The 21,464-nt window shown below is 63.6% G+C and overlaps 1 protein-coding gene across 1 annotated transcript in view; it reads left to right on the forward strand.

Annotated features, from left to right (window-relative positions):
* Nucleotides 1-21,464, forward strand: part of CDH4 (cadherin 4) — a 166,175-nt gene that overhangs the window by 126,174 nt on the left and 18,537 nt on the right. The window contains exon 9 of the mRNA XM_040459752.1: nt 9,813-9,950. Coding sequence (XP_040315686.1) covers nt 9,813-9,950 — 138 coding nt within the window. The remainder of the gene's footprint in view (nt 1-9,812; nt 9,951-21,464) is intronic.

Below are 21,464 nucleotides of genomic sequence, written 5' to 3' on the forward strand. Positions count from 1 at the left end.
GGCCGGGCGGGGTGGAGGTGGGCGTTCCTCGCCGGCCGGTGTTCAGGCATGTTTATGGAGCCCTGGGTAAGTTCACCCCGTGTGGCCTGGATGTCGCCCGGGAAGTCCTCCCCTCTCCTCGCCGGAAAGGGGAGGAGAGGAGACACAAAGGTGCTCTCGTCATGGGGCTTTTGATCTGCACCCCAGACCCTGCCGCCCGCCCCTGCCCGCTCCCGACACGGTGGCCCGTCCACGCATGCTGTGAACCCTCAGAGCCACGTTTCTGGCCACGGGGTCCAGCGCTGGACGTCACAGCCACTCCTGCCCCGGAGCCCAGGCTGGAGCCTTTGGAGCCTTTCTCCACGATAACGCCTCGTGGTCTCTCTTATCACAAAAGCAACATGTCGGTGGTAGAAAACGCAAGTAAGGGGGCCCCTGGGGGCCCAGTCGGTTATGTGTCGCACTCTTGCTTTCGGCTCAGGTCGTGATCTCACGGTTTGTGAGCTTGAGCCCCACGTCCGGCTCTGTGTTGGCAGCTCGGAGCCTGCTTGGGATTCTCTCTCCCTCGCTCTCTGCTCCTCCCCACCCACGCTCTCTCTCAAAATAAATAAGTATTTAGAAACATGGTTTTTTTTTTTATTTTTTTTCAACGTTTATTTATTTTTGAGACAGAGAGAGACAGAGCATGAACAGGGGAGGGGCAGAGAGAGAGGGAGACACAGAATCGGAAGCAGGCTCCAGCCTCCGAGCCATCAGCCCAGGGCCCGACGTGGGGCCTGAACTCACGGATCTCAAGATCTTGACCTGAGCCGAAGCCGGCCGCTTAACCGACGGAGCCACCCAGGCGCCCCTAGAAACATGTTTTTAAAGAAAACACAAATAAGCACCAAGAAGAAAAGAGCGGTCTGCCACCCTCGCTCTGGAAGAGACGCGAACACCAGGGCGCACCCGCGTGCCCTTCCCTGCGCTCGCGGTGGCCGCTGTGTCCTCAGTTGCAGCAGAGCCGTCCCGACGGCCGAAGGGTGTGGCCCCCGGTGGCGCCTGGCGGTGCATCACCGCCACGGCCTCCCCGCTTTCCGTCGTTGGGATCTGCGCGACTTGTCCCCCGCTGTGGACCTTTCATTGGTTTTGATCTTTTTGTTGAGCCGAGATGTGAGTGTGGGGCAAGAGGAGGCAGGTCAAGGACCCGGGCCTCCCACGGGAACAGCCCGGGCCCCGTGTCCCAGCCCTGGGATGGGAGTCGTGGCAGGACCACCTGCCAACTCCTCCAGGAAGCCCTCCCCGCCTTCTCAGCCCTGACAGGCATCTCCCATCTCTGCCTCCTCCTCAGAGGCTGGCTGGAGGGCAGGGGCGCAGGGAGGCCACCCTCTTCCTGGAGGTGTGCGGTTTGACGGGATGGCGGGGCAGGGCCCGCCCTCGCCCTTGCCCTCGCCCGGGCTCCGGAGGAGGGCGATGTCAGGGCGGTGCTGGCCGGGGCTCGGCCAGACCCAGCCTGTGAATAAATCCAACTTTGTAATTAAAGTTGCACCGGCGTGGCAGCCGTGCTCACTCGTCTACGTAGGCGGCTGCCCTCCCGGCACGAGGGCAGACACCGGGCGGCCCCAAAGCTGCTCCCACCTCAGGTGACTCCTAGCTGGCGCGTTCCTTGGGGTGGAACAGGGATCTCACCCGTGCCCTCGGCTTCGAGGCACCTTGTCAGCCAATCCAGGGTCTCGAGCAGCCCAGAGACAGGTTTGGCCACAGAAGTGAGGGTTTGCTGTTTTAAAATGGCATTTAAGTGGGAGATTTTTGTACAAATGTCCCAGTTTCTGGATTCTCTGAAAATTGGGAGGCTCTGGATCCTGGGTCCTGCTCTCCCAAGGCGCCGGGAGGCTGGCCTCTGCCCGGGGGTCCCGGCAGCCCCATCGTCCGGCAGCCACAGGCCCCAGGCAGGTGCCTGTGTTCTCTCACACGAAGCCGCCAGCAAGAGTGAGGGGCAGAAGGGAGAGCGACCCCGTCCCAAGAGAGAGGGGGGAAGAGCCAGCGTCTCCAGGCAGAGGGAGGGACGTGGTCACTGTGCCGACCACGCGTGTCGGCCCCCTCCCCGCCCCCACCTGGCCTGTGTCCCCACGCCCTCGGCAGCCAGGGCCCCTGCCCCCACGGCCCCTCCAGTCTGTCTCACCCACCCCTGCTTGCTCCGCCCGCCGGACCTCGATGGCACCTTCCCAGCTGGTCTCCTGGCCTCTGCTCCTGCCCTACTTCTGTCCTCACTCAACAGCCAGGGGATCCAGTCCACACCGGATCCGACCACCGCTGCCTTCTCAGACCCTCCTGTGGCTTCCTGTCTCCCCCAGAGTAAAATCCAAATGTAGCTTCTGTATCCTCTGCACCCTCTGGTCCACCTTGCCCCTGCTCGCTGGCCTCCCTTCCCGGCCACGTCAGAGTGCCTGCCTCGGGGCCTTTGCACTGGCTGTTCCCGCTGCCTAAAACATCCCTCCCCAGGACACCCACCAGTTGGCCGATCGAGTGACTCCTTCACAAAGAAACCCTGTCTGGCCAGCCCGTGTAAGCTAGCGCCCCACGAACCACCCCCCCCCCCACTCTCGGCCTGCTTCCCCCTCATTCTCCTACAGCCCTTGTCAGTACCTGACGTGGCACGTTTTGCTCAGGTATCGGCTGTCTCCTCCCCTGGAGTGATGGTTCCCAGCCAGGGTGATTCCCTCCCCCACGTCTGCGAACAGTTCTGATCGTCGCGACTTGGGGGCGGCCCCCCTCAGAGAATGACGTGGCCCCAGATGGCAGCAACACCCAAGTGGGAAACGCCCAGAGCATCAGTGCAGGAGGGCACGGGCCCTGCAGGCCCCGCGGAATCCTGGACTTGCGGAGCTAGGGCACGTGGCCCCTCCGTGATCAGGCGTGAGCTGTGTGTGCGTGGCCGTGGCTGCCCCACCTCCCGCCAGTGCAGGTGCTTGTGTCTGTGACCCAGGCGGGTGGCCGGGAGGGGCCCCGAGGAGGAGAAACTCCAGGACTCAGGGACCAAGGCATCTCCTAGGACGGGACAGCCCCCCCCCCCCGCCCCCTGACACTGGCTTGTGTCTTCCCAGGGTCTCAGACCCCCGAAATCCTCGGTGGTCGTTCCTGAGAGCTCTTCTCCCCTCGGTCCCACAGAGGGGGATGGGGACACAGCCAGGCACCCTGCTCATCCGCTGCTGGGGACTGCATGGCCACTCCCCATGCAGCCGAGGGAGGACGCCGTCCCTGAAGTGCTGGAACGTTCTCTCGTTTGCAGAGAGTAACTTGGCAGTGCAGAGGGAGGAGATGGGGGCCGGGTGAGGCTTGTCGCGGCCACAGCATCGCCGCAGCCCTGGGGGGAGGCGGCCGGCCCCACACACCCCGAGGGTGCGGAGGGCGGTGGAGACGCCCCCCCGCCTGGTCATCCCCCCCAAAACGCTGTCCCCGCCGGCAGCCCCTCCTGCCCCCCAGCCCCCAGCGGCCACTGTTCCGATGTCTGTCTCAACTGGCTGGCCCTGGCAGGACGTGTCACGTCAGCCGGGGCCCGAGAGCAGGCGGCCTCTGCTCCCTTCGCCCAGTGCCGTGCCGTCAAGGTTCGCCCCTGGGGCAGCACGTGTCCGTGCTCCGTTCCTCCCGGAGCTCCCAAAGTCGTATTGCAGCGTGTGCGTGGACCGCAGCCGGTCATTCATCACGGGTGGATGGGCGTCCGGGTTGTTTCCACCTGTGGCCGCGTGGCCAGTGCAGCTGCGAGCCCTGGACAAGCGTTTGTGTTGGACTCTTTTCCCAGACCCCGGGCATGTGCCGAGGCGCGAGATCGCTGCTCGTGGGGTGACAGAGCTTTCAAGGACCCGCGGCCCATGTTCCTTGGCGGTCACACTCCCCGCACCCCTTGGGACGAGTCCCAGCGAACAGGAGCAGCAGCCCGTGCCGCCTCCCCCGCCTCCTGCGCCCCCTTCCCCCCCCGTGCCCCCTCTTCCCGCAGTGTCCCTCCCGTGTCCCCTCCTCCCCCGGCGTCCCTCCCGTGTCCCCTCCTCCCCCGGCGTCCCTCCCGTGAGCCCTCCTCCCACAGTGTCCATCCTGTGAGCTCTCCTGCCTGGTCCTCAGGGCCTGATCCGACACCCAGGTGCTAAGCAACGTAAGCCCCAGGCGCAGGGAGGAGGCCAAGCCCCCAGTGTACTCGTAGGTCAGCGTCTGAGGGATGGCAGTTCCAGCAGTGACTGCAGCGATAGGCAGGGAAGCACGAGGGGGCCTGTGGCCCAGGGTGGGAGCATCAGGGCACCCGCGGTGACCAGACAGCAGGAGAACCCCAGCCTCATTCAGGGAGGAGGCATGCTGGGAGGGTCTGTGGCTTGCCTGGTGGACGCCGGGCTCTCAGCCTGAACTTACACCTGCACCCCGGCTGCCAGCCCGTTGCAGAGCACCTGCAGCAGACACGAGCGTGGGGGGTGACACGGGCCATTCTCGGGCCGGGGTGGGGGGGGGGCGGCCCGGGCCCCTCCGGCACGTGGGGGTCCAAGCCCAGGCCTGACGTGGGTCAGGGTGCAGTCCCGGTGGCCGGCACGGGGAGTGGGTAACACGGGGCCCGCAGAAAGCTTTGATGCTTTTCTCGGGCAGGTCAGCCAGCTGCATTATTGACGGATGTTCTGCAAAATTTAAATGCTGAGCTATGGGGATCTTAAGCAAAAACCCCCGGGACCCCCCACTTTCGATTTTCTTACCTCGTCTCGAACTTGAAAATGGCCAGATCCCTTTTCAGCGAATTCACTGCACCGGAGGAGGAGGGGTCCCCCTGGGCAGCAGAGGCGGGGGTTGGTGGGAGACTCAGGAGGCCCAGGCCCGCCCACTCCCCACCGGCCACCTCCCTGCAGCTCCATCAGGGGCCGATATGGAGATCAGAGGCCCGCTGCACAGCTCAGCCCGTGGAGAAGGACCACTGTGGGTCCAGGGTCATCTCTTTGTCCCAGGAGACCCGGGCGGCAGGTTTTGGGGGCTCCAGACGGCCAGACCCCGGCCACACCATCCACCAGCCATGTGCGCCCCCCTCCCGGGACTCAGTTTGATCCCCTGCAAAGTAGGGAGGGTTTCACCCCTGCTCCCCAGGGCCGCTGGAACGTAGGCGCCTCGCGGCAAATGTGGTCTGTGGCGTCGCCAGCCGGAGGCACTAGAACAGCCCTGAAAAACGTCCCTTGCCGTGTCAGGGCTCCCACACCAGGCCTCACAGAAACGATGACACGAAGCCTTATTTAACGAATACATCAACCCGCTAACCATGCCAAAGCCTTCCCGTAAGTAACGACGGGATGGTTATGTAAGGGTATCGTGTCCAAGGACGCCAGGTGACTGGCCGCCTTCCTCAGCCTCTGAATGCCGTTCCAGAAGGGGATTTGGTGCCGCAAAAAGACGACATTCCTGGGTCTGAGAATGTCCTTTCTAAAGCATAAGCAGCAGCACAGTAGCTGAGTGCCTCCCACCCCCTGCAAGCCGGGGAGCCTCACAGCGATGCAAACCCTGATCAGGGCCGAGCTGGCCCGGGTCTCAGAGCCCCGCCCACGGGGAGGCCCAGCTCTGCTGGGGCCTTGCCCACATTTCTTCCTTGGGGGGGGTGGTCTTCCCCCCCACCCACTCAGGGCCCAGAGAGTCCCCCACCCACCCTCCAAAAGCAAGACCAGCACACCCTCTAGTGGTGGTGGCTGCACACACGTGCACACACACATGGATGTACACACAGATACCTTCACGCGTGCACACGCATGCACATATATCTATATGCACGCGTGTGCAGACACAAACGTGCGCACATGGACGTACACATGGATACATGTGTGTGTGCACATATGTGTACACATACCTCTATGCGTGTGTGTGCATACACGCAGATGTACACATGGATACGTGCATCATGCATACTCATACTTGTGTGTGTGCACATGTGTGCGTGCACAAACATACATGGATGTACATGTGGATACATGCACCTGTGCACTATGTGTACATGTACCTATATGTGTGCGTGCGTGTGCATATGCAAATATGCACACACGGATGTACACATGGATACGTGCACACGTGCACACACAAATACACTTGCACACAACTGTACACATTCACATACCTATATACGTGCATACATACGTCCGCATACAGGTACCAGGCACGCACGTTCACGTACACACGTACGTGCACATGCATGTGTGCCGCTGTGTCTCTGAGGCCAGTAGCCCAGGTGGTCCCGTGTCGCTTGCAAGTCAATGACTGAGGACACAGGACGGTGTGGAAAAGACTTCACATTCCAATCAGACTTTTTTCCTCTCTTCTCTGGCCAGATCTCTCCCTCGGCCTCCAGCCTGTGCCCTCTCGGGTCCTCTGCTCTGGCCCCTTGTGGTGGTGGCCCTGGGAAGCAAGGTGGGGCAGGAGGTTTGGTCGCTCCGTGTCTGCTCCACCGGGCCCCCTTCCTTCCCACCCCAGGGGTCAGACAGTCAAAGCCCCAGTGGCAGAGGTCGTGGGGGAAGCCTCACTGAAGGGGACGCTGCCGTGTGCCCTGAGCAAGGCCAGCACAGGGGCGGGGACGTGCCGGCTGTCTCAGAGTCCAGGGCTCCATGATGCGCCAGGGGAAGAGTGCAGCCAGCAACCCAGGAGCGGGGTGGATGTGGTCCTGCACACCCGCATCCTGCAGGCATCACGTCACTTGCCCACTCGTGCGCCGGGCTCTGGCTTGCCAAGCCCCACTTACTCGTTCACTGCTCCCCCCGATGGCGCCCACAGGGTGCTCGCCACGGAGCCCGAGCGCCAGGCCAGCCGTGGGGGGCGATGTGACAGTCAGTGTGCACCAACCTGGGCACGTGTGGCCACATGGCAGGACTGGCAGAGGGACGCCGACCCGGCCGGGTGGCCGGGCTGCCCCGTGATGAGGGACACCGGCGTGCAGGAAGGCCCGAGGTGTCCCCTGCCCATCACGGGTGGATTCCGCCGAGATTCTGTGCGGCTTGGAAGTCGGTCCTGCGGGGGCAGGGGGGAGGAGAAAGTCAGATTAAACCAGAGAACCTTCCAAAGCGAGGCTGCGGGAAACCGGGTTGTGCGCCCGCGTCCTGGTGGGGCAGGGAGCACGCGGGGTGGGGTGCAGAGGGACCAAGGCTCAAGCGTGTGGGGATTCAGGATCGGTTTGCCGGCCTTCCCCCGGCACGGGCACCGCCTCCAGCACCAGCGTCCTAGTCCTCGCCAAGGCAGAGCTGTTGCCTGAGACAGGTGGCCCCTCTGATGGACGGGAAGGAAGGGCGTCTTCCTTCTGCCCTGGGGACGCGGCCTCTGCCGCGGGCAGAGCCACGAGGCCAGGCCTGGCGGGTTTCTGCGTGTGCCTTGTCCGCGCCGGTGAAGGTGAATCCTGACCGTGCTGCTGTCGCGGGCAGTCCGTGGAGGATGGCGCCGGCCACGCTCTCCGTGTACCGTCCGTTCAGAAAGAGACCGCTAGGTGTCTTCTCTGATGTTGCCGTGTGGGCACCGTTGGCTCCACATGCATTCTGTCCACGACAAAAGCCAGAAGGCAACGACGGGTATCCGGAATCCCCACCGGCACGTCCACCTGCCCCTGGTGCGCTCGGTGGTCCCAGCTGTGAGAAGACGCAGGGCCGCGTGGGCAGGGCCACGTGCTGGGCTGATTTCACTGGGCCTCCTGCCCCTGCTGTTCACACTGCCTGTCCGAGCTTCCCTCTCCGGTGAGCCCTACACTCCTCGTTCAAGAACCATCTCTGATGCACCTCCAAGGGGAAGCCTCTCCCTCTTTCTAGAGTTCCCTTGTGCCCAGCACAGAGGAGAAGATGTCAGCCACCTCATGGGGTGGTTGTGGTTCTCCTGACATAAATGACAGGCGGTTAGAAGGAGAGAGGGAAGGGGGCAGGATGGATGATGAGGGATAGATGGGTGGAGGGCTGGATGGATAGGTGGATGGTGGGATGGGGGGATGGAGGGATGAATGGGGGGAGGGAGGGAGGAAGGGAGGGATGGATGATGGAGAGATGGGTGGGTGGGTGGATGGGTAAATGGATGACAGAGAGGAAGAAGGGAAGGAAGTAAAGGTTTATCTTTTGTGAGAAAACTTTCGAACGTAGCACAGCACCAGAGTGAAGCTATTTCTATTATTTTTTTACGTCTCCTTGGTTGCAAGTTCTATCCATTTTCACAAGTGTCAGCTGTTTTAGGCATTTCCTCAATTCACTTAACAAACACTGGTCGAGGGTCTGCTGTGTACCAGGCACTAGGCTGGAGTCCAGGCACACAGCCTCTCACAGATGGGGACTGAGGCCTGGCAGGCCGGCCCCCGTGCCGCCGCGCCTCTCGGCCCCTCCCCTCGTGCCTGTCGCCCTGGAAGGCCTGTTGAGGAGCCCTGATTGTGCCTCCCCACCCCCCATCCAACGGATCTGTCCCCTAGAAGGAGTGACCCAGGCGGGCACAGAGGAGCGGTTTCCTGCTCCTCCAGGGGCTCCTGTCACCACTTGGAGTGACAGCCAGGGGGAGGAAGTGGGGGGAGGATGGGGGCCAGGAGCCAGCACACCCCCACCCCCACACGCGTCCTGACCCTGGAGTGGGCTGCACCGGGCCCCCAGGCCACAGTCGCATGGGACAGTGGCCTTGACTGGTGGGAGGACAGGGCAGGTTCTAGGTGGGAAACAGTGTGTGGACGCTGCCCGAGCCCCCAGAGCCCCCACCCCAGTCCAGGGCCCAGCCAGATGGACTTCGTGAGCCCAGACACGCTCCTCCCAGCTTGGGGAGGGGCTGCCACGCTGTCACCTCCGGGCAGCACATCCCTCCTCTTCCAGAAGCCTCCCCCGGTTTCCCCCGCCCTGGCTCCCGGAGAAGCTTGTGGTGTCCCTGCCCAGCCTGCCCCGGGGGTACCCGGCTCATGTTGTCTGGTGTCAGAGCCCAGGGCTGACGCACGCCTTCTGTCAAGGGCCAGTGACCGTTGTAGGCTTTTCCGGCCACGTGATCTCTGTCACAGCCACTCAGCTGTTGTCGTGCAGAAACAAGCCACAGACAGCGCGCTAATGAGTGGACGTGGCCCTGTGTCAGTACAACTTTATTTACAGATTAAATAAGCAGTGGTAGGGAGATTTGGCCCGAGGGCCATAGTTTGCTGACCCCCTGTAGACGCTTCTTGGATCACGTGATTTCTCTCCAGGCTCCTCAGCGACTCCCAGCTGTCCACAAATATCCAGACGCCTTATCAGGCACCAAGGGACCTCAGTGGACAAGCTCACTGCTCCTCAGCATCTCTGTTGTCACCGACGGTCGCTTAGGAACATTTAATGCTCTATGTGTTGGGCACTGCGGTCGGCTTTGGGGACACGGTGGCGAGTAAGACAGCCGTGGCCTCCCAGAGCTCCGTTTGGTGAGCACAGACAACGATGAAACGATGGCACAAAACCGTAAACTCAGAACCCTGTTCTGAGCCGCGGATGTGGGAGGCCGGTCTGAGGGCGGCTCATGGAGCCCTGGCGTGTCCGGGGGATTGCCCCTCTCTCTGCAAAGTGTCCATCCCTGGTTTCCCGAGCCCCACGCAACATGGTGCTCTCGGCCCCCCGTTCTCCCTGCTGCGCCGGCACCGCTGATCCGCGCCTCCCGAAGCCGGGAACGCCGAGACGAGAGCAGCCAGGCCGCTCCGGGCCGCGCGGTGGCCCCACAGCAAGCGGAGGAGAGCGTTCTCCCGGCGGCTCAGGAGCGGAGAGCGGCCAGGGCCCCTGCGGGCAGCGTCCCACCCGGCAGGGGCCAGCCACGGGGAGCGTGCGTGTTGATGGAAAGGACGGGCCGAAACCCAAACTGATGCCTGTTCCCTCCCGCCCCTGTCCCTCCAGAAAGTGCAGCAGTACACAGTCATTGTCCAGGCCACAGACATGGAAGGGAACCTCAACTACGGCCTGTCGAACACGGCCACGGCCATCATCTCGGTGACGGACGTGAACGACAACCCGCCGGAGTTCACCACGAGCACGGTGAGTACGCAGCTCACGGCCGTCGGGCGCGGCTCGTGCCGCTTCTCCCCTCCCTGAGTGTGATGGAGGGACGGACAGCGGGGCCGCCACGGCCCTGGGCAGTGGGAGGCCGACGCGGAGGGGGCCTCCCCGGGGTCTGCGGCGGGAGACAGGCGGGAGGGCCTGCCAAGGCTCTGCCTCCGGGGGTGGGTGCGGGGGGACGTGTGCTCCAGTCCGGCACCGCGAAGCCCGATGTTGAGCCGCAGCTGACGCTCTGAGAAGTGCCCGGGACAGACTGGGCTGGACACTCTCTCCGGAGTTGACCTGTGGTTTTGGGGCCCGGTCGCTTTGGGAGGCACGCGTGCGGCTGCGTGTGGCCATGTATGCAACGCGACCTCCTGGGGCGGGGGGGGGGGGGGCCTGCAGGAGCAGAACGTTGCCATGAGCAGAACGTCGTGGAGGGTGGGGACACGCCGGGCGTTCCTCCCCCTCAGGCAGAGCTGCCCACACCAGGCTGCTCCCGGCCTGAGTGCCCAAATGCACTTGGTGGGCATTCATGCACCTCCGTTCTGAGTCTAAAGCCCACGAGTCACAGAGACCAGCTGCGCTCATGCCGGCACGTCCCAGGGGCAGGGCCCCGGGGTCACAGATTCAACAGCGCTGCCCGGCCAGGAGCCCCTCCCCAGGAAATCCTCACGGCCCACTCAGTGCCCGGCACGTTTGGTGACCCCCTCCTGTGCCACCCAGCCGTCTTCAGGGGCCGGCCCTGCTCTCTCCCCACTCACTGGTCCACACCCTCCCCGGATGACTGTCCAGGTCCTTGGCGAGCAGCGCTGTGCCCCCCCCTCCCCCCGCGAGGGCAGGCGCCCGTCCTCAGGTGTGGTGGGTGCAGGGGCCAGGATGGGCGGGAGGGAGGGTCAGGTCAGCAAGGGCCCCCAGAGTGGTACTGGCTGGCGGCTGCCACCCCAAGGTCTCAGGATGGCCTCTCAGAGCCACCGCCTCTGCTGGGGTCCAGGCTCCCGGAGGGCCGACTGGGTGAGGGGGCCACGGCAATAACAGTGACAGTAATGGCGACAGCACAAGCCACGCGGGGAGTCTTCCCCTGCCAGGCTCTGGTCCCCCCAACCTTGTGAGGGTCAGGGCCCTCGCCTGACAGTCCCTCAGTGACAGAGGCTCAGAGACACGAAGTCACTTGCCCAGACCCTCACTGCTAGCCCATAAGTGGGAGCAGCTGGGATTGGAGCCCAGAAGCTGCACCTGCTGTGCAGCGAGGGGGGAGGGGGGAGGGGGAGGGGAAGGCGGTGGGGAAACAGAGAGGAGACCCCTCCTCCCCGAGAAGGCCGGTCAGCGCCAGGAAGACATCTCACAGGCCAGAGTCTGGGAGACGAGAGCCTCCCTGGGGTCCAAGCATCCTCTCCTCCTGCTTCCCCACGCCCCACGCCCCGAGCGCTCCTGTCCCCGAATCACAGAGTCCCCAGACCCCACACCCCTGTACCTCCACCCCCCTCCCCAACTTCCCACATCCCGGAACCCGGCGGGGTGGCCTTGCCTGTGGGGGCGCAGCGCCATCTAGCGGGCGGACGGTAGCTTGCACGCGGGCGGAGCTGCTGATCCACACAGCCCACCTGGCGAGGAGCGGGCTGGCTTCCGCGGCCACCTGCTCTCCTGGGCCAGTGGGCAATGGCAGGAAAGGCCCTGGGCCAATGTCCCGGGGAGTCTGGACATGGGTGAAGCGGCCCCGAGCGACCCTGGAAGGAGAATAATGCCCAGGGTGCAGGCCCCAGTAGGGCCTGGCGCACACCTGGCCAGGCAGACCTGTCTTCTGGACATGCCAGGCCCGCGCTAGCGCCTGTGACCACAGCACCCTCGGGAGCAGGACGCCTCCCAGAGGTGACCTTGTAGTGAGGAGTGGAGCCAGCACCACGCCAGGCATCTGACATCGACCCTGGCGGTTGCGCCGAGTGGGTGGACACCTTGGACACTCAGAACCCACCTGCCGCCTCAGGGGGTCTCAGGTGGTCCCGGGCGGGTGCCCAGGCAAGAGGACACTGTTCCCGGGGATACGCTCGTGTCCTGGTGCCAACTGCGAACCCTTGTTGTCTGCTGGGGCGGTGGCACCAGCCCTCGTGACCGCCAGGACCACCAGGAAACAGCCTCGGGACCTCCACTGTCGCCATGGGAACAGGGCAGAAGGAAACCAAGCCAGCTGTCCCTGTTGGTAGTGAAGGATGTGCTTCCAGGCATGGGCCACCATAGCGACCCGGGGAGTCAAGGACTCAGCCCAGCCCTCCTGGTCACCTCCAGCCACCACGGGGTTTGGCAAAAGCTCCCAGAGACCGGACAGGGTGCTCAGAGCCCCCACCTGCCTCGAGATCCTGGTCCGCACTTGCACCCAGGTGCCCTGGAGAAGGTGTGGCCACCCGGGGAGGGCAGGCGATGGCACAGACCGGTGGCTGCAGCGACAAGCGGAAAGGCAGAGGGCTCCGGCATGGGGCAGACCAGAGCCTGCGCCCACCCTCCTGCCCCCAAACAGCCTGATTCTTTTACGCCCAAGATGGTCAGCCGCCGCCTAATACACCAGGAGCCAAAGTAGACACAGCCCATCGGCTCCAGACAAGCGCTCCCAGAGAGACCTCTTGGTCTCTGGCTTCGAGTCGGATGGAGATCTTGCCGATGCTATTGAGGTATGACGGGAATGCGGCATAACGCACGGACCTTCCGGGAAACGTTCCCACCGGCCAGGAGCACAGGCCCGTGCCCGTCCCCAGAGGCAGCCCCCACCCCTGCGTCCATCGCCAAGGTGACCTTTGCTTGTCCTACGACATCACGTGGATGGAGTCACGCGGGTCGCGCAGTTCTGTGGAGCCAGGCTTCTCTCATCCAACAGAACGCCCGTGGAGCCCACGTCTGTGGTTGCACCCGCACGGTCGGACAATCTCCCGCGTTCCTGGGGGTCCCCCGTGGCCAGCTCAGATCTTTGGACCATCTGTGAGCACCCCGTCCGTGGATGCCCTCCTTCGTTTAATCATTTTCTCTGTTTTAAAGATTGTTCTGAATGACAGTAGTTCACCACAGCTAAACTTTCTGTTTCATGGAGGAAAACTGTATCGATTATAAGGGAAAGGGAATGTATGGAAGTAAACAGAGTAAACATAAAGGGGGAGAGAGTACAGAGAGGGAGAGAGAAGGGTTCACGCATCACATCGGGTGCTCACCCCATCCAGCCTGCCGGCTGGGGAGGCCCCACGGTGAACGGCCCGGGTGGGGTCCCGATTGAGGGTCCTGGGCAGAGCATCCTCCCCTCGGGGGAGGCTTCCAGCTAGCTCTTCCCGCCAGGGCGACGGATACACCGCCCGTGTGTGGTCCCTGGTTGGTCACGAAGTTTGTCTCGGTGCCGTCCCCAGCCAGCTGGGTCTTCTCTGCTTCTCTTACGGCATCACTATCCCAGGAACCTGGGCGGCTGCACATTCTTCTTCCCTCCGTGATGCAGTCCAGGCGGCCAGCCCGGTCCGGCTCCAGGAAGCGAGGCAGTTAACCCTCTTGGCGTCAGGAACAGAGGGGCCCGTTCTGATCCCAAGTCCAGATACGGAGCGTGAGCCAAGCGAGCCGCCATGAGTGCGTGTGCGGCTCTACGCACACGGCCCACAAACGAGTTCTAGGCAGAGTGGAGACCAGGCTGAGCTCCCAATCAGGTAGTTCGCACACACGGTAGCGTAACCGAAAAGCTACCAAGGGAGCCACCGTGACGAAGGCGTCCCCTTCCGCCCCACGCCGCCTCCACCTTGCGCCCCGCTCCGTACCTGGTGTCCTCCGACTTGTGTTCTTTCACTCACGATGTGTCTCGGAGACCCTCCCGTGTCCGTAGATTCTGAGTGGCCTTGGGATGTTTTCAGTGCTCGTTTGGGAATAACGTCAGGCTCACACAGAGTCGTCGGAGCGGGAAGGAGACACAGAACAGCCACGTGCACTGGCCACCATCGCGTGTCCTCCGTGTCCCCGTGCCACTGCTGTCTGCAGATGGCCGCCCGGACCGGGGACGGAGCCGTAGCATCATGGCTGTCACGCCTAGAAGCTTCTGTGTGTTTCCTAAGAGGACTCCCCCCCACCCCTGACGTGGCCACGGTGGTCATGCCTAGAAGCTTCTGTGTTTCCTGAGAGGACTTTCCCCCTGACGTGACCTTGGTGGTCACGCCTAGAAGCTTCTGTGTTTCCTGAGAGGTTTTCCCTGACCTGGCCACGGTGGTCATCACATACATGGCCACTGCCCCTTTTTCCACCAGAGACGACTGAGGCCCAGAGGGCTAGTTCCGGGCTGCCCGAGGTCACACAGCGAGACAGTCAAACCCAGAGCGCCTGCTGCCTCGGGCCCCGCCTCTGCCACGTGGCTGTCCTGTCCCCTCCTGAGGCGGAGCGCGTTCAGCGGCCACAGCGAGGGCCCCCGGCTGCCCCACACCCGCTCCTGCGGGCAGGCCTGCGGGGGGACCACCTCTGCCCCCCCCCCCCCGGCCCAGCCCCAGCCCAGCTCTGCCAGCCGGAACCCCGTCTTCCCCTCCACACGCAGCCGCACTGAAACCCCCGCGGGCTCCCCCAAGTGCCAGTCCTGGGAGGGCCGGGGAGGGAGCGAGGGGAGGGAGCGCTGTGTGGGGCACCAGGAGGGGGGACGCACCAGGACGAGGGCACCCCTTGATCCGCACACACCTCTGAGAAGCGGGCGCCACGGAAGCGCACGGAGACCCTGGAGAGAAGGTGCATCTGACCCCAGACGTGACCCCCGTCCAGGCAAAGGGCAGGTGGGCACAGCCTGGCTCCCTGGGACGTCCCGCCTGCCCCTCCTGTGCCCCGGCCGGCCTCGGGCAGGCCCCAGGCCTGGAGTGGGCGCAGGGTCCGAGAGTCAAGGCGGAGTGCTTCAGCGGTACCTCGGGTCCTGACGTCCGCCAGGACAGCGCTCAGGGGGCGGCCTCGCTATGGTCAGACCCAAAGGCCGCTGCGGCGGGGGGTGGGGGGGAGACCAGTTTCCAGGCAGGAGTGCGCGCCCCCCCCCCCCCACCCATGTGCTAACGTCCTGGTAACTGGGTCACATGGCAATCGTGGGTTAGATTCGGGGGTCAGGGTGGCCCATGGTGTGTCCCTGGAGACGGGTGACAGACGGGGCCCAGGACACTGCTTGGCACAGGGGTGGTGGGCGGGGCCGAGGGCCGGCCGCATCCCCGCACAGCCAGGCTATTTTTATCGAGCTTAATCAAGAACAATCAGCACAAGCTGAGGAGATGGGGGGGGTGGGGGGATTTGCATGATCCAGTTCCTACCCTTAAATGTTAATTAAAAGTCATTTTCCCTGTGCATGTGCTGCCGCCTGGTGCCCCCCCCGCAGGGCTGGCGGGTTGTACGGCCATTGGACACTCAGCACCCCTCGAGGGTGAGTGTGGGGGTCAGCTGGGTGGGGGGCTGGTGGCCCCCAGGACGCACTCAGCCCCGAGGACCTCCTGCTGGCTTCGTCCTCAGGTCCCGGAGTGGAGCCTGGATAGCCGGGGTCCCAGGCCCCTGCCACCAGCTCAGCCACCCTCCCCCTGACTCGCCTGGAGTCAGGAGGCCCCTCACGAGCCCCCCGCCTGGTCCCTCCTAGCCCTGTAACCTGGGCTGACCGCCGGACCTCTCTCAATGTCCCCACTTTACACAAAAGTGTCATCGGTCCCAAGGGGATGTTAGGAGCATCCACTGGTGTCCGTGAAGGTTTACGCCTGGAACCGTGCTGCACTCTGAACGTGCCACGGGCGGCCGCCAGCCCGTCACGGCAGCACGAGCAGGCCCCCGCCTTCACACGCTGGAGTCCTGCCCCAGCGCTCACTCTGCAGGCGAGGGACTCACAGCGAAGTCACTAGAACTCTCCCTGTCAGCCCAGTTTCCTCATCTGTTGGCGGGGGAGGGGGGGTGGATAGAAGCCATTAAGATGCACTATTATGGCAGTTCAAAACCTGGCAGCTGATAAGATGCGTTTCCTCTTTTCTCTTTATTTGAGAGACAGAGCAGGAGAGGGGCAGAGAGTGGGAGAGACAGAGAATCCTGAGCAGACTCCACACTCTTGGCACAGAGCCTGACTCGGGGCTCGATCCCATGACCCTGGGATATCATGACCTGAGCCAAAGTCAGGAGTCGGATGCTCAACCGACTGAGCCCCCCACCCCACGGCGCCCCCGCTGTACGTGGTGACCGCATGGCCTGCTTCCCGTCCCCAGAGAAGCATGGATGAGATTACATGTGAAAACAATTAATGTGGTTAAATTAAGTAATTTAGTTAAATTCAAGTCAGTGTCAAAAACAAAAGGGCATGTGATCATGGCGGTGCCCCCCCCCACCCCCGCCGCCCCGTTCTCTGGAGATGGGACAGGAGGACAGCGAGTGTGGACGCAGCACTTGGCCCCGAGCGAACTCCGCCCTCCCCAGGGCTGGCTGGGCCCACACCGCCTGAAAGTGGGCCCACTCTGGCCCCCCAGGTCCTGTGAATCCCAGGTCTCCTCAGCTTTTCGACTTACGTCCACAAACCCAGGAGAAGGGAGAGATTTCAAGTCAGCATGAGTTCCTGAGAATCAGAATTTGGCATCTCAAAACGGGCACGGACTCAACACCCTTAACCGCGCACAGACACTGGGTGCAAAGTTCTGCCCTAGTTACTCGGATCTCCTCCGAGCACCGAGAGACGGCAGGCAGGAGCGCCCGTCCCCACCCGACATCACATCCCACCACAAGCCCTTCCTGCCATGCCGGTGTCCGCTTCCCAAAGAGGACACGTTCTTCGACCCCCCTGGGTCCCCACCCAGCCGGACTGCAGGCAGACGTGGGGGTCAGAGGCTGGAGCCAGAGTCCCGGCTGCTAACCGGTCTCCCACACAGACCAGTCGCTAACCTCAGCAGGTCCGGGAGGCCCCGTGCCCGTTTCCTCCCCTGTGAGGTGGGGCGCACCCCCGTGCGCTATCTGCCTTCTCTGGGGACGGCTCCTCGGGGTGGGGACAGAGGCTCAGGGGGGCCTCCTGGCCCCCAGACCTCAGTCCCTCCCCTGTGATGTGCAGGGTGAATAAAGACAGCCTTCAGGTTGCTTCTGGATCAGGGCCACTGGTCCTCCAATCTGATTCTGATCTGAACTCAGAACCCAGCAGAAACCATCATGATTTTACTGGATACAAAAGTAAATTCTAAACAATAAAACCACTGGAATGTCCAGAGGCGCATCCGTAGTTACATATGCCAGCAGAAGCCAAGGACAAATGGAGGGGCAGTGCTGGTGTGTGCCGGGGGGGGGGGGGGGTCCACGGAGAACCCTCCCCAGGTGCCCACCCAGCACCCACAGCCCCGTCCTGGCCAGACGGGGACTCCCGGGGCCGGCTCTCCAGGCTCTGCTAATGACTGTGGCACGTCCCTGAGTTCCAGGTCAGGGAGGGCACCCCTCCTTCCCGGTTAGATGCCCCACCAATGCAGGGGGTGCGGACTGGAGAGGAGGGGGTGTCCTGCATCCCAAGAGGCGGCTGGGGGAGGGTCAAGTCCTCCGGCCCACGCACGCGTCTTTTAGGACTTTTAGGACCAGCCGTGGTTCCAAGTGATCGGAACAGAAACAAAAACACAGCCTCACGGGTTATGCTGTGGGGTGTGGACAGGCTGGCATTCTCCGTCCTCTCTGAATCCTGCTGGGCTTCACTGTCCCCACCCAAATCCTCCTCTATGCTAATGTGACCTTCCCCTGGGAGCCCTGCGGATTTCTGCCTCGGAGCTGTGTTTGTGCTAGATGAAATCCTCCCCGCCCCCGGGGATGGGGCTACATTTGAATTCTGGATTACCATCTAGGCGAGACACTGTGTTCCAGTGATCTTAAAATTCCTTCTTTCCCAAATATCTGCCTTCGCATCCCGTGAGGCATGGGAGAGGCTTTCCCTGTGCCCGAAAACCTGAAAAAATTAAATTAAAAACTCATTATGGCTAGGGGAAGGTTAATAAGAAAATCCTAAGCCAGATTTATCAGCTTAAGGCCCTTCTTTGTGAACCTTTATTAAACTCGCATGAATTAAAATAGACTCTTGGAATAAACTTCACCCAGAGTCTGGGAGGAACCGGGCTCCGGGACACACAGGTCTCGCCTGTGCCGTGAAGCTCTGGGACGGACCCCGCACCCCGGAGACAGAGGCAGAGCAGAGCAGACAGAGGTGCCCATCGGGCCAGCTGTGGTGACCCGCGGGGGCACACCCAAAGCCCGGCTCTTAGGTGACACTGCCCGGACCCACCCCAGTCACCTAAACAGAGAGGGAAGCTGCTAGAGGCTGTGAGCGGTCACAAGACCCGAGGGCCCGCCGTGTCGGACTCGGAGGCTCCAGCCGGAGCAGCCCCTCCTGGTGCCCACGCTGAACTGGGTGCCATCCCCGTAGGGGCCAGCGCACGGGGCCTCTCCGTCTCGCTTCGGAATCAGCCAGGCAGGCGCATGCGACCGGCAGGTCCTAGGCCACCTGACCAGCTCGTGGCCGTAGAGGAAGCTGCGAAAGCAAGTGTGTAGGAAACAAAAAAGGATTCGGAAGGCGCCAGACAGCCAGGCAGCCTAACAGTCTTAACCAAAAAGTGACTGACTCTGGCGACTTAACCGAAAAGAAAACTCCTCGGGTCTCAGAGGCCAAAAACCAAGCACTGACTTCGGGCACGGCTGGACCCAGGCCCCACGAGCCACCGGGAGGCTCCCTCGGGACACGCCTCCTCTGGGCTTGGCATCCTCAGGCTGCCGATGGCGGCCCCACCGCACCCGACGCTTTCAGGCAGGTGTGGGCGCGACACCCAGGCCAGAGACGGCACCAGAACTCGGTGAGCCCCGGTTGGCTGGTGGAGGCCACGTGCCCATTTCTGAATCACCGAGGTGGGGAGCATCGCGGCCTCGAGAGGGGTCCGCGATCTTTTCTGTAAAGGGCGTAAAGCCATCACTTCCAAGTCTGGGAGCTCCAGGTCACAATCAGTGGACTCCGCCACAGGCAACTTGTAAATGAAGGGACGTGGCTGTGTGCCGATCAAACTTTATTAACAAGACGGGCTATGGCCTGAACTTGGCCCTGTCGTTTGCCAGGCCTCCATTCCCACCAAGCCCCTCACGAGAGTCCGGGCGCCGAGGCCCCAGGACCACAGATGCTCTGGGTCATCCCTACCTCTGAATTCCTAGACGTTCCGGGGAGGGCACACGTTGCTCGCCGGCTCCCCCTCTGCCGCCTGGGAGGTGGGCAGCGGGCGTCCCTGGCCCCGGTCTTCAGTAGAGGAAACCCGCTCAGAGGGGCCGAGGGACCCCCTTAAGCTTCCACGGCTGCTTGAGGCCAAGCCAGGCCTGCGCCCACCTGGACGGGCTCCCTCGGGCAGTGGCTTCGCCCGGTGTGGTAGGTGCTCTTTGCCGCTCCCGGGGAGCTGGGCCCTCCCTCTGCGGCCAGGGAGCTGTGCTCAGGGCCCGGAGCCGGGCCGGGCAGTGTGCCAGGCCCTTCGTGCCCGTTCTCCATCCCCGAGCCTCGCGGGAGGCGGCGTGCCCGTTTTGTGGATGACAAACTCGGTTCTCATTCAGCCCAGGTCGGCAGCCCCCGGGTGGTCACAGCCTCCAAGAGTGCTTCCTGCACTGGGGACACGGTGACATCCGGCAGAGGGCGTGGCCCTGGGTGCAGCAGGGAGGCCGGGCGAGAGCGTCCACCAGTGGGAGGTGTGTCTCCGGAGGCTCAAGCGACACCAGGCGGTGGGACCTAGGCCTGCTGGCTCAGTGCGGTTAGCAGACTGGCCCCAGCAGGGGGCCTTGAGTCTCCCTCCCCCCACCGCCCCCCCACGAATGCAGGGGGGCCACTGTGCCGGCTCCAGGCCTTCCACTCCTTCCTCTGCCTGGCTCCCACCTCCCTGAGGACCACTGGGGGACGTCACCCCACACCTGTGCTCCTCCTGAGAGCTCCAGGGACCAGGGCACCCCGCATGCATACACGCACGCACACACTGCCCGAAGCAGCCCTGTGCCCCCCCCCAGGACGACCCGCCTCCTGGCCCCCAGCCCCCTAACCCTCCCTTGCACTCTCCAGGCCTCGTGGCCAAGCCTCGGCAAAGTGCCCTCTGAATGCCCTGCCCCCATGGTCCTCTACCTGAGGCCTCTCCACCCCAGGACCCCGCCCCACCCACAGCGATGGCAGGGCCGCTCCCTCCCCGACAACAAGTGCCTGGGACCCCAGTCAGGCAGGGCTCCGCCTCCCCCCTCCACGTTGGGTCTCTGGCCACTGGGCTGACTAGCCCTGCTGTCCCTTGCCAGGACCTTGATGCTGTGCACTGTGGCACCCCACAGTCCCACGAGGGTAGGGGCCGGCCCCCTTGCTCCGGGCTGAGTCCCTGGGGCCCTGGGGATGGAGGGAAGAACGCCCACCAGCGCACCTCCCGGAGGCCGGCCTCCGGGGCCGCAGCTCCCGCTGGTGGAGGCAGGCTCGGGAGGGCAGCGGCGACCGGGACCTGCTGGAGGAACGGGAGCGGCCGCAGGCCATTAGCTCGGAATGGTCACGGGCGCCAGCACCCCCAAATCCCACGATAGGATCTCGTGCTGCTGCGTGGGACGGCGTCTGAGGGCCTGGTGGGAGAGATCCAATTGTTCTTGCTGACAAGGTGATGCTATCAGGGTTTGAAGCCTTGCGAGGACCAGGTGACGAGGGCCCTTTGTGCGCGCCTGAGCGGCTGGGTTGTGGTGTTCCCCGTAGGACGTCGATGCCCAAAGTCCACAAGGCTGACACAGGAGCCTCTCCTGAGCCCGTGAAGTGCAGGTGAAGGTCTGTGCTCTTGCCTTGGGTTGAACAGAGCCCTTTGCAGCCCCGGAGGCAGCCGACCTTGCCGGGGCTCCAGTTCCTCCTTCGCTGGGCCTGAGGCCCCAGGTCCCCGGAGCCGCACACCAAGCACACCCTGGCCGAGCTGCAGGGTTCTGACCTCCAGAGAGAGCAGAGCCACCAGCCCCGACGTCACTGACCCGCAGAACCACCGATGGCCACCCTCGGCCTTCAGGCTCCCGGTTCTGGGAAGTCAACCCCTGTGTTCAAGGCACTGTGGCCCAGTTTTCTGTTCTTTGCACCCAGAACCCCCTCGCCAACGACCGGCTGAGGCCCGAATCTTCGAGTGCCCGGGGCAGAAACCAGTGCGGCAATCCAGGCCCAGAGCCGGGCTGGAGGGGCCCAGTCTCTCCCAGGATGACCCAAGCTCCCGAGGGAGAGAACAGGAGGCCGGATGCCACACCCGCCAGCTGGCGTCCGTCGCCCGGGGGGAGGCGGTCCCCTCAGAGCCAGCCAGCCAGCCCCGCACGGGGGCGCCGTGTGTAGGGGCCTGGCCCTTGGGCTGCCGTCAGCCCCGGACGCAGAGTGTCAAAGAACCCAGATGGTAGCTGCAGAGTCCGAGCCGTGAACGCACTCAGGTGGTGGAGGACGCGTGACCGGCTGCCTGACACCCCCCGCCGGGCGTTTCGAAACGCACTCGGGGTGGTGAGTTCGTTCTGGAGCAGAGGCCAAAGCCCGCCGCTCCCTGG

This window comes from Herpailurus yagouaroundi, unplaced genomic scaffold (assembly GCF_014898765.1).
Source record: "Herpailurus yagouaroundi ecotype Mexico unplaced genomic scaffold, PumYag 246, whole genome shotgun sequence".
NCBI classification, from domain to species: domain Eukaryota; kingdom Metazoa; phylum Chordata; class Mammalia; order Carnivora; family Felidae; genus Herpailurus; species Herpailurus yagouaroundi.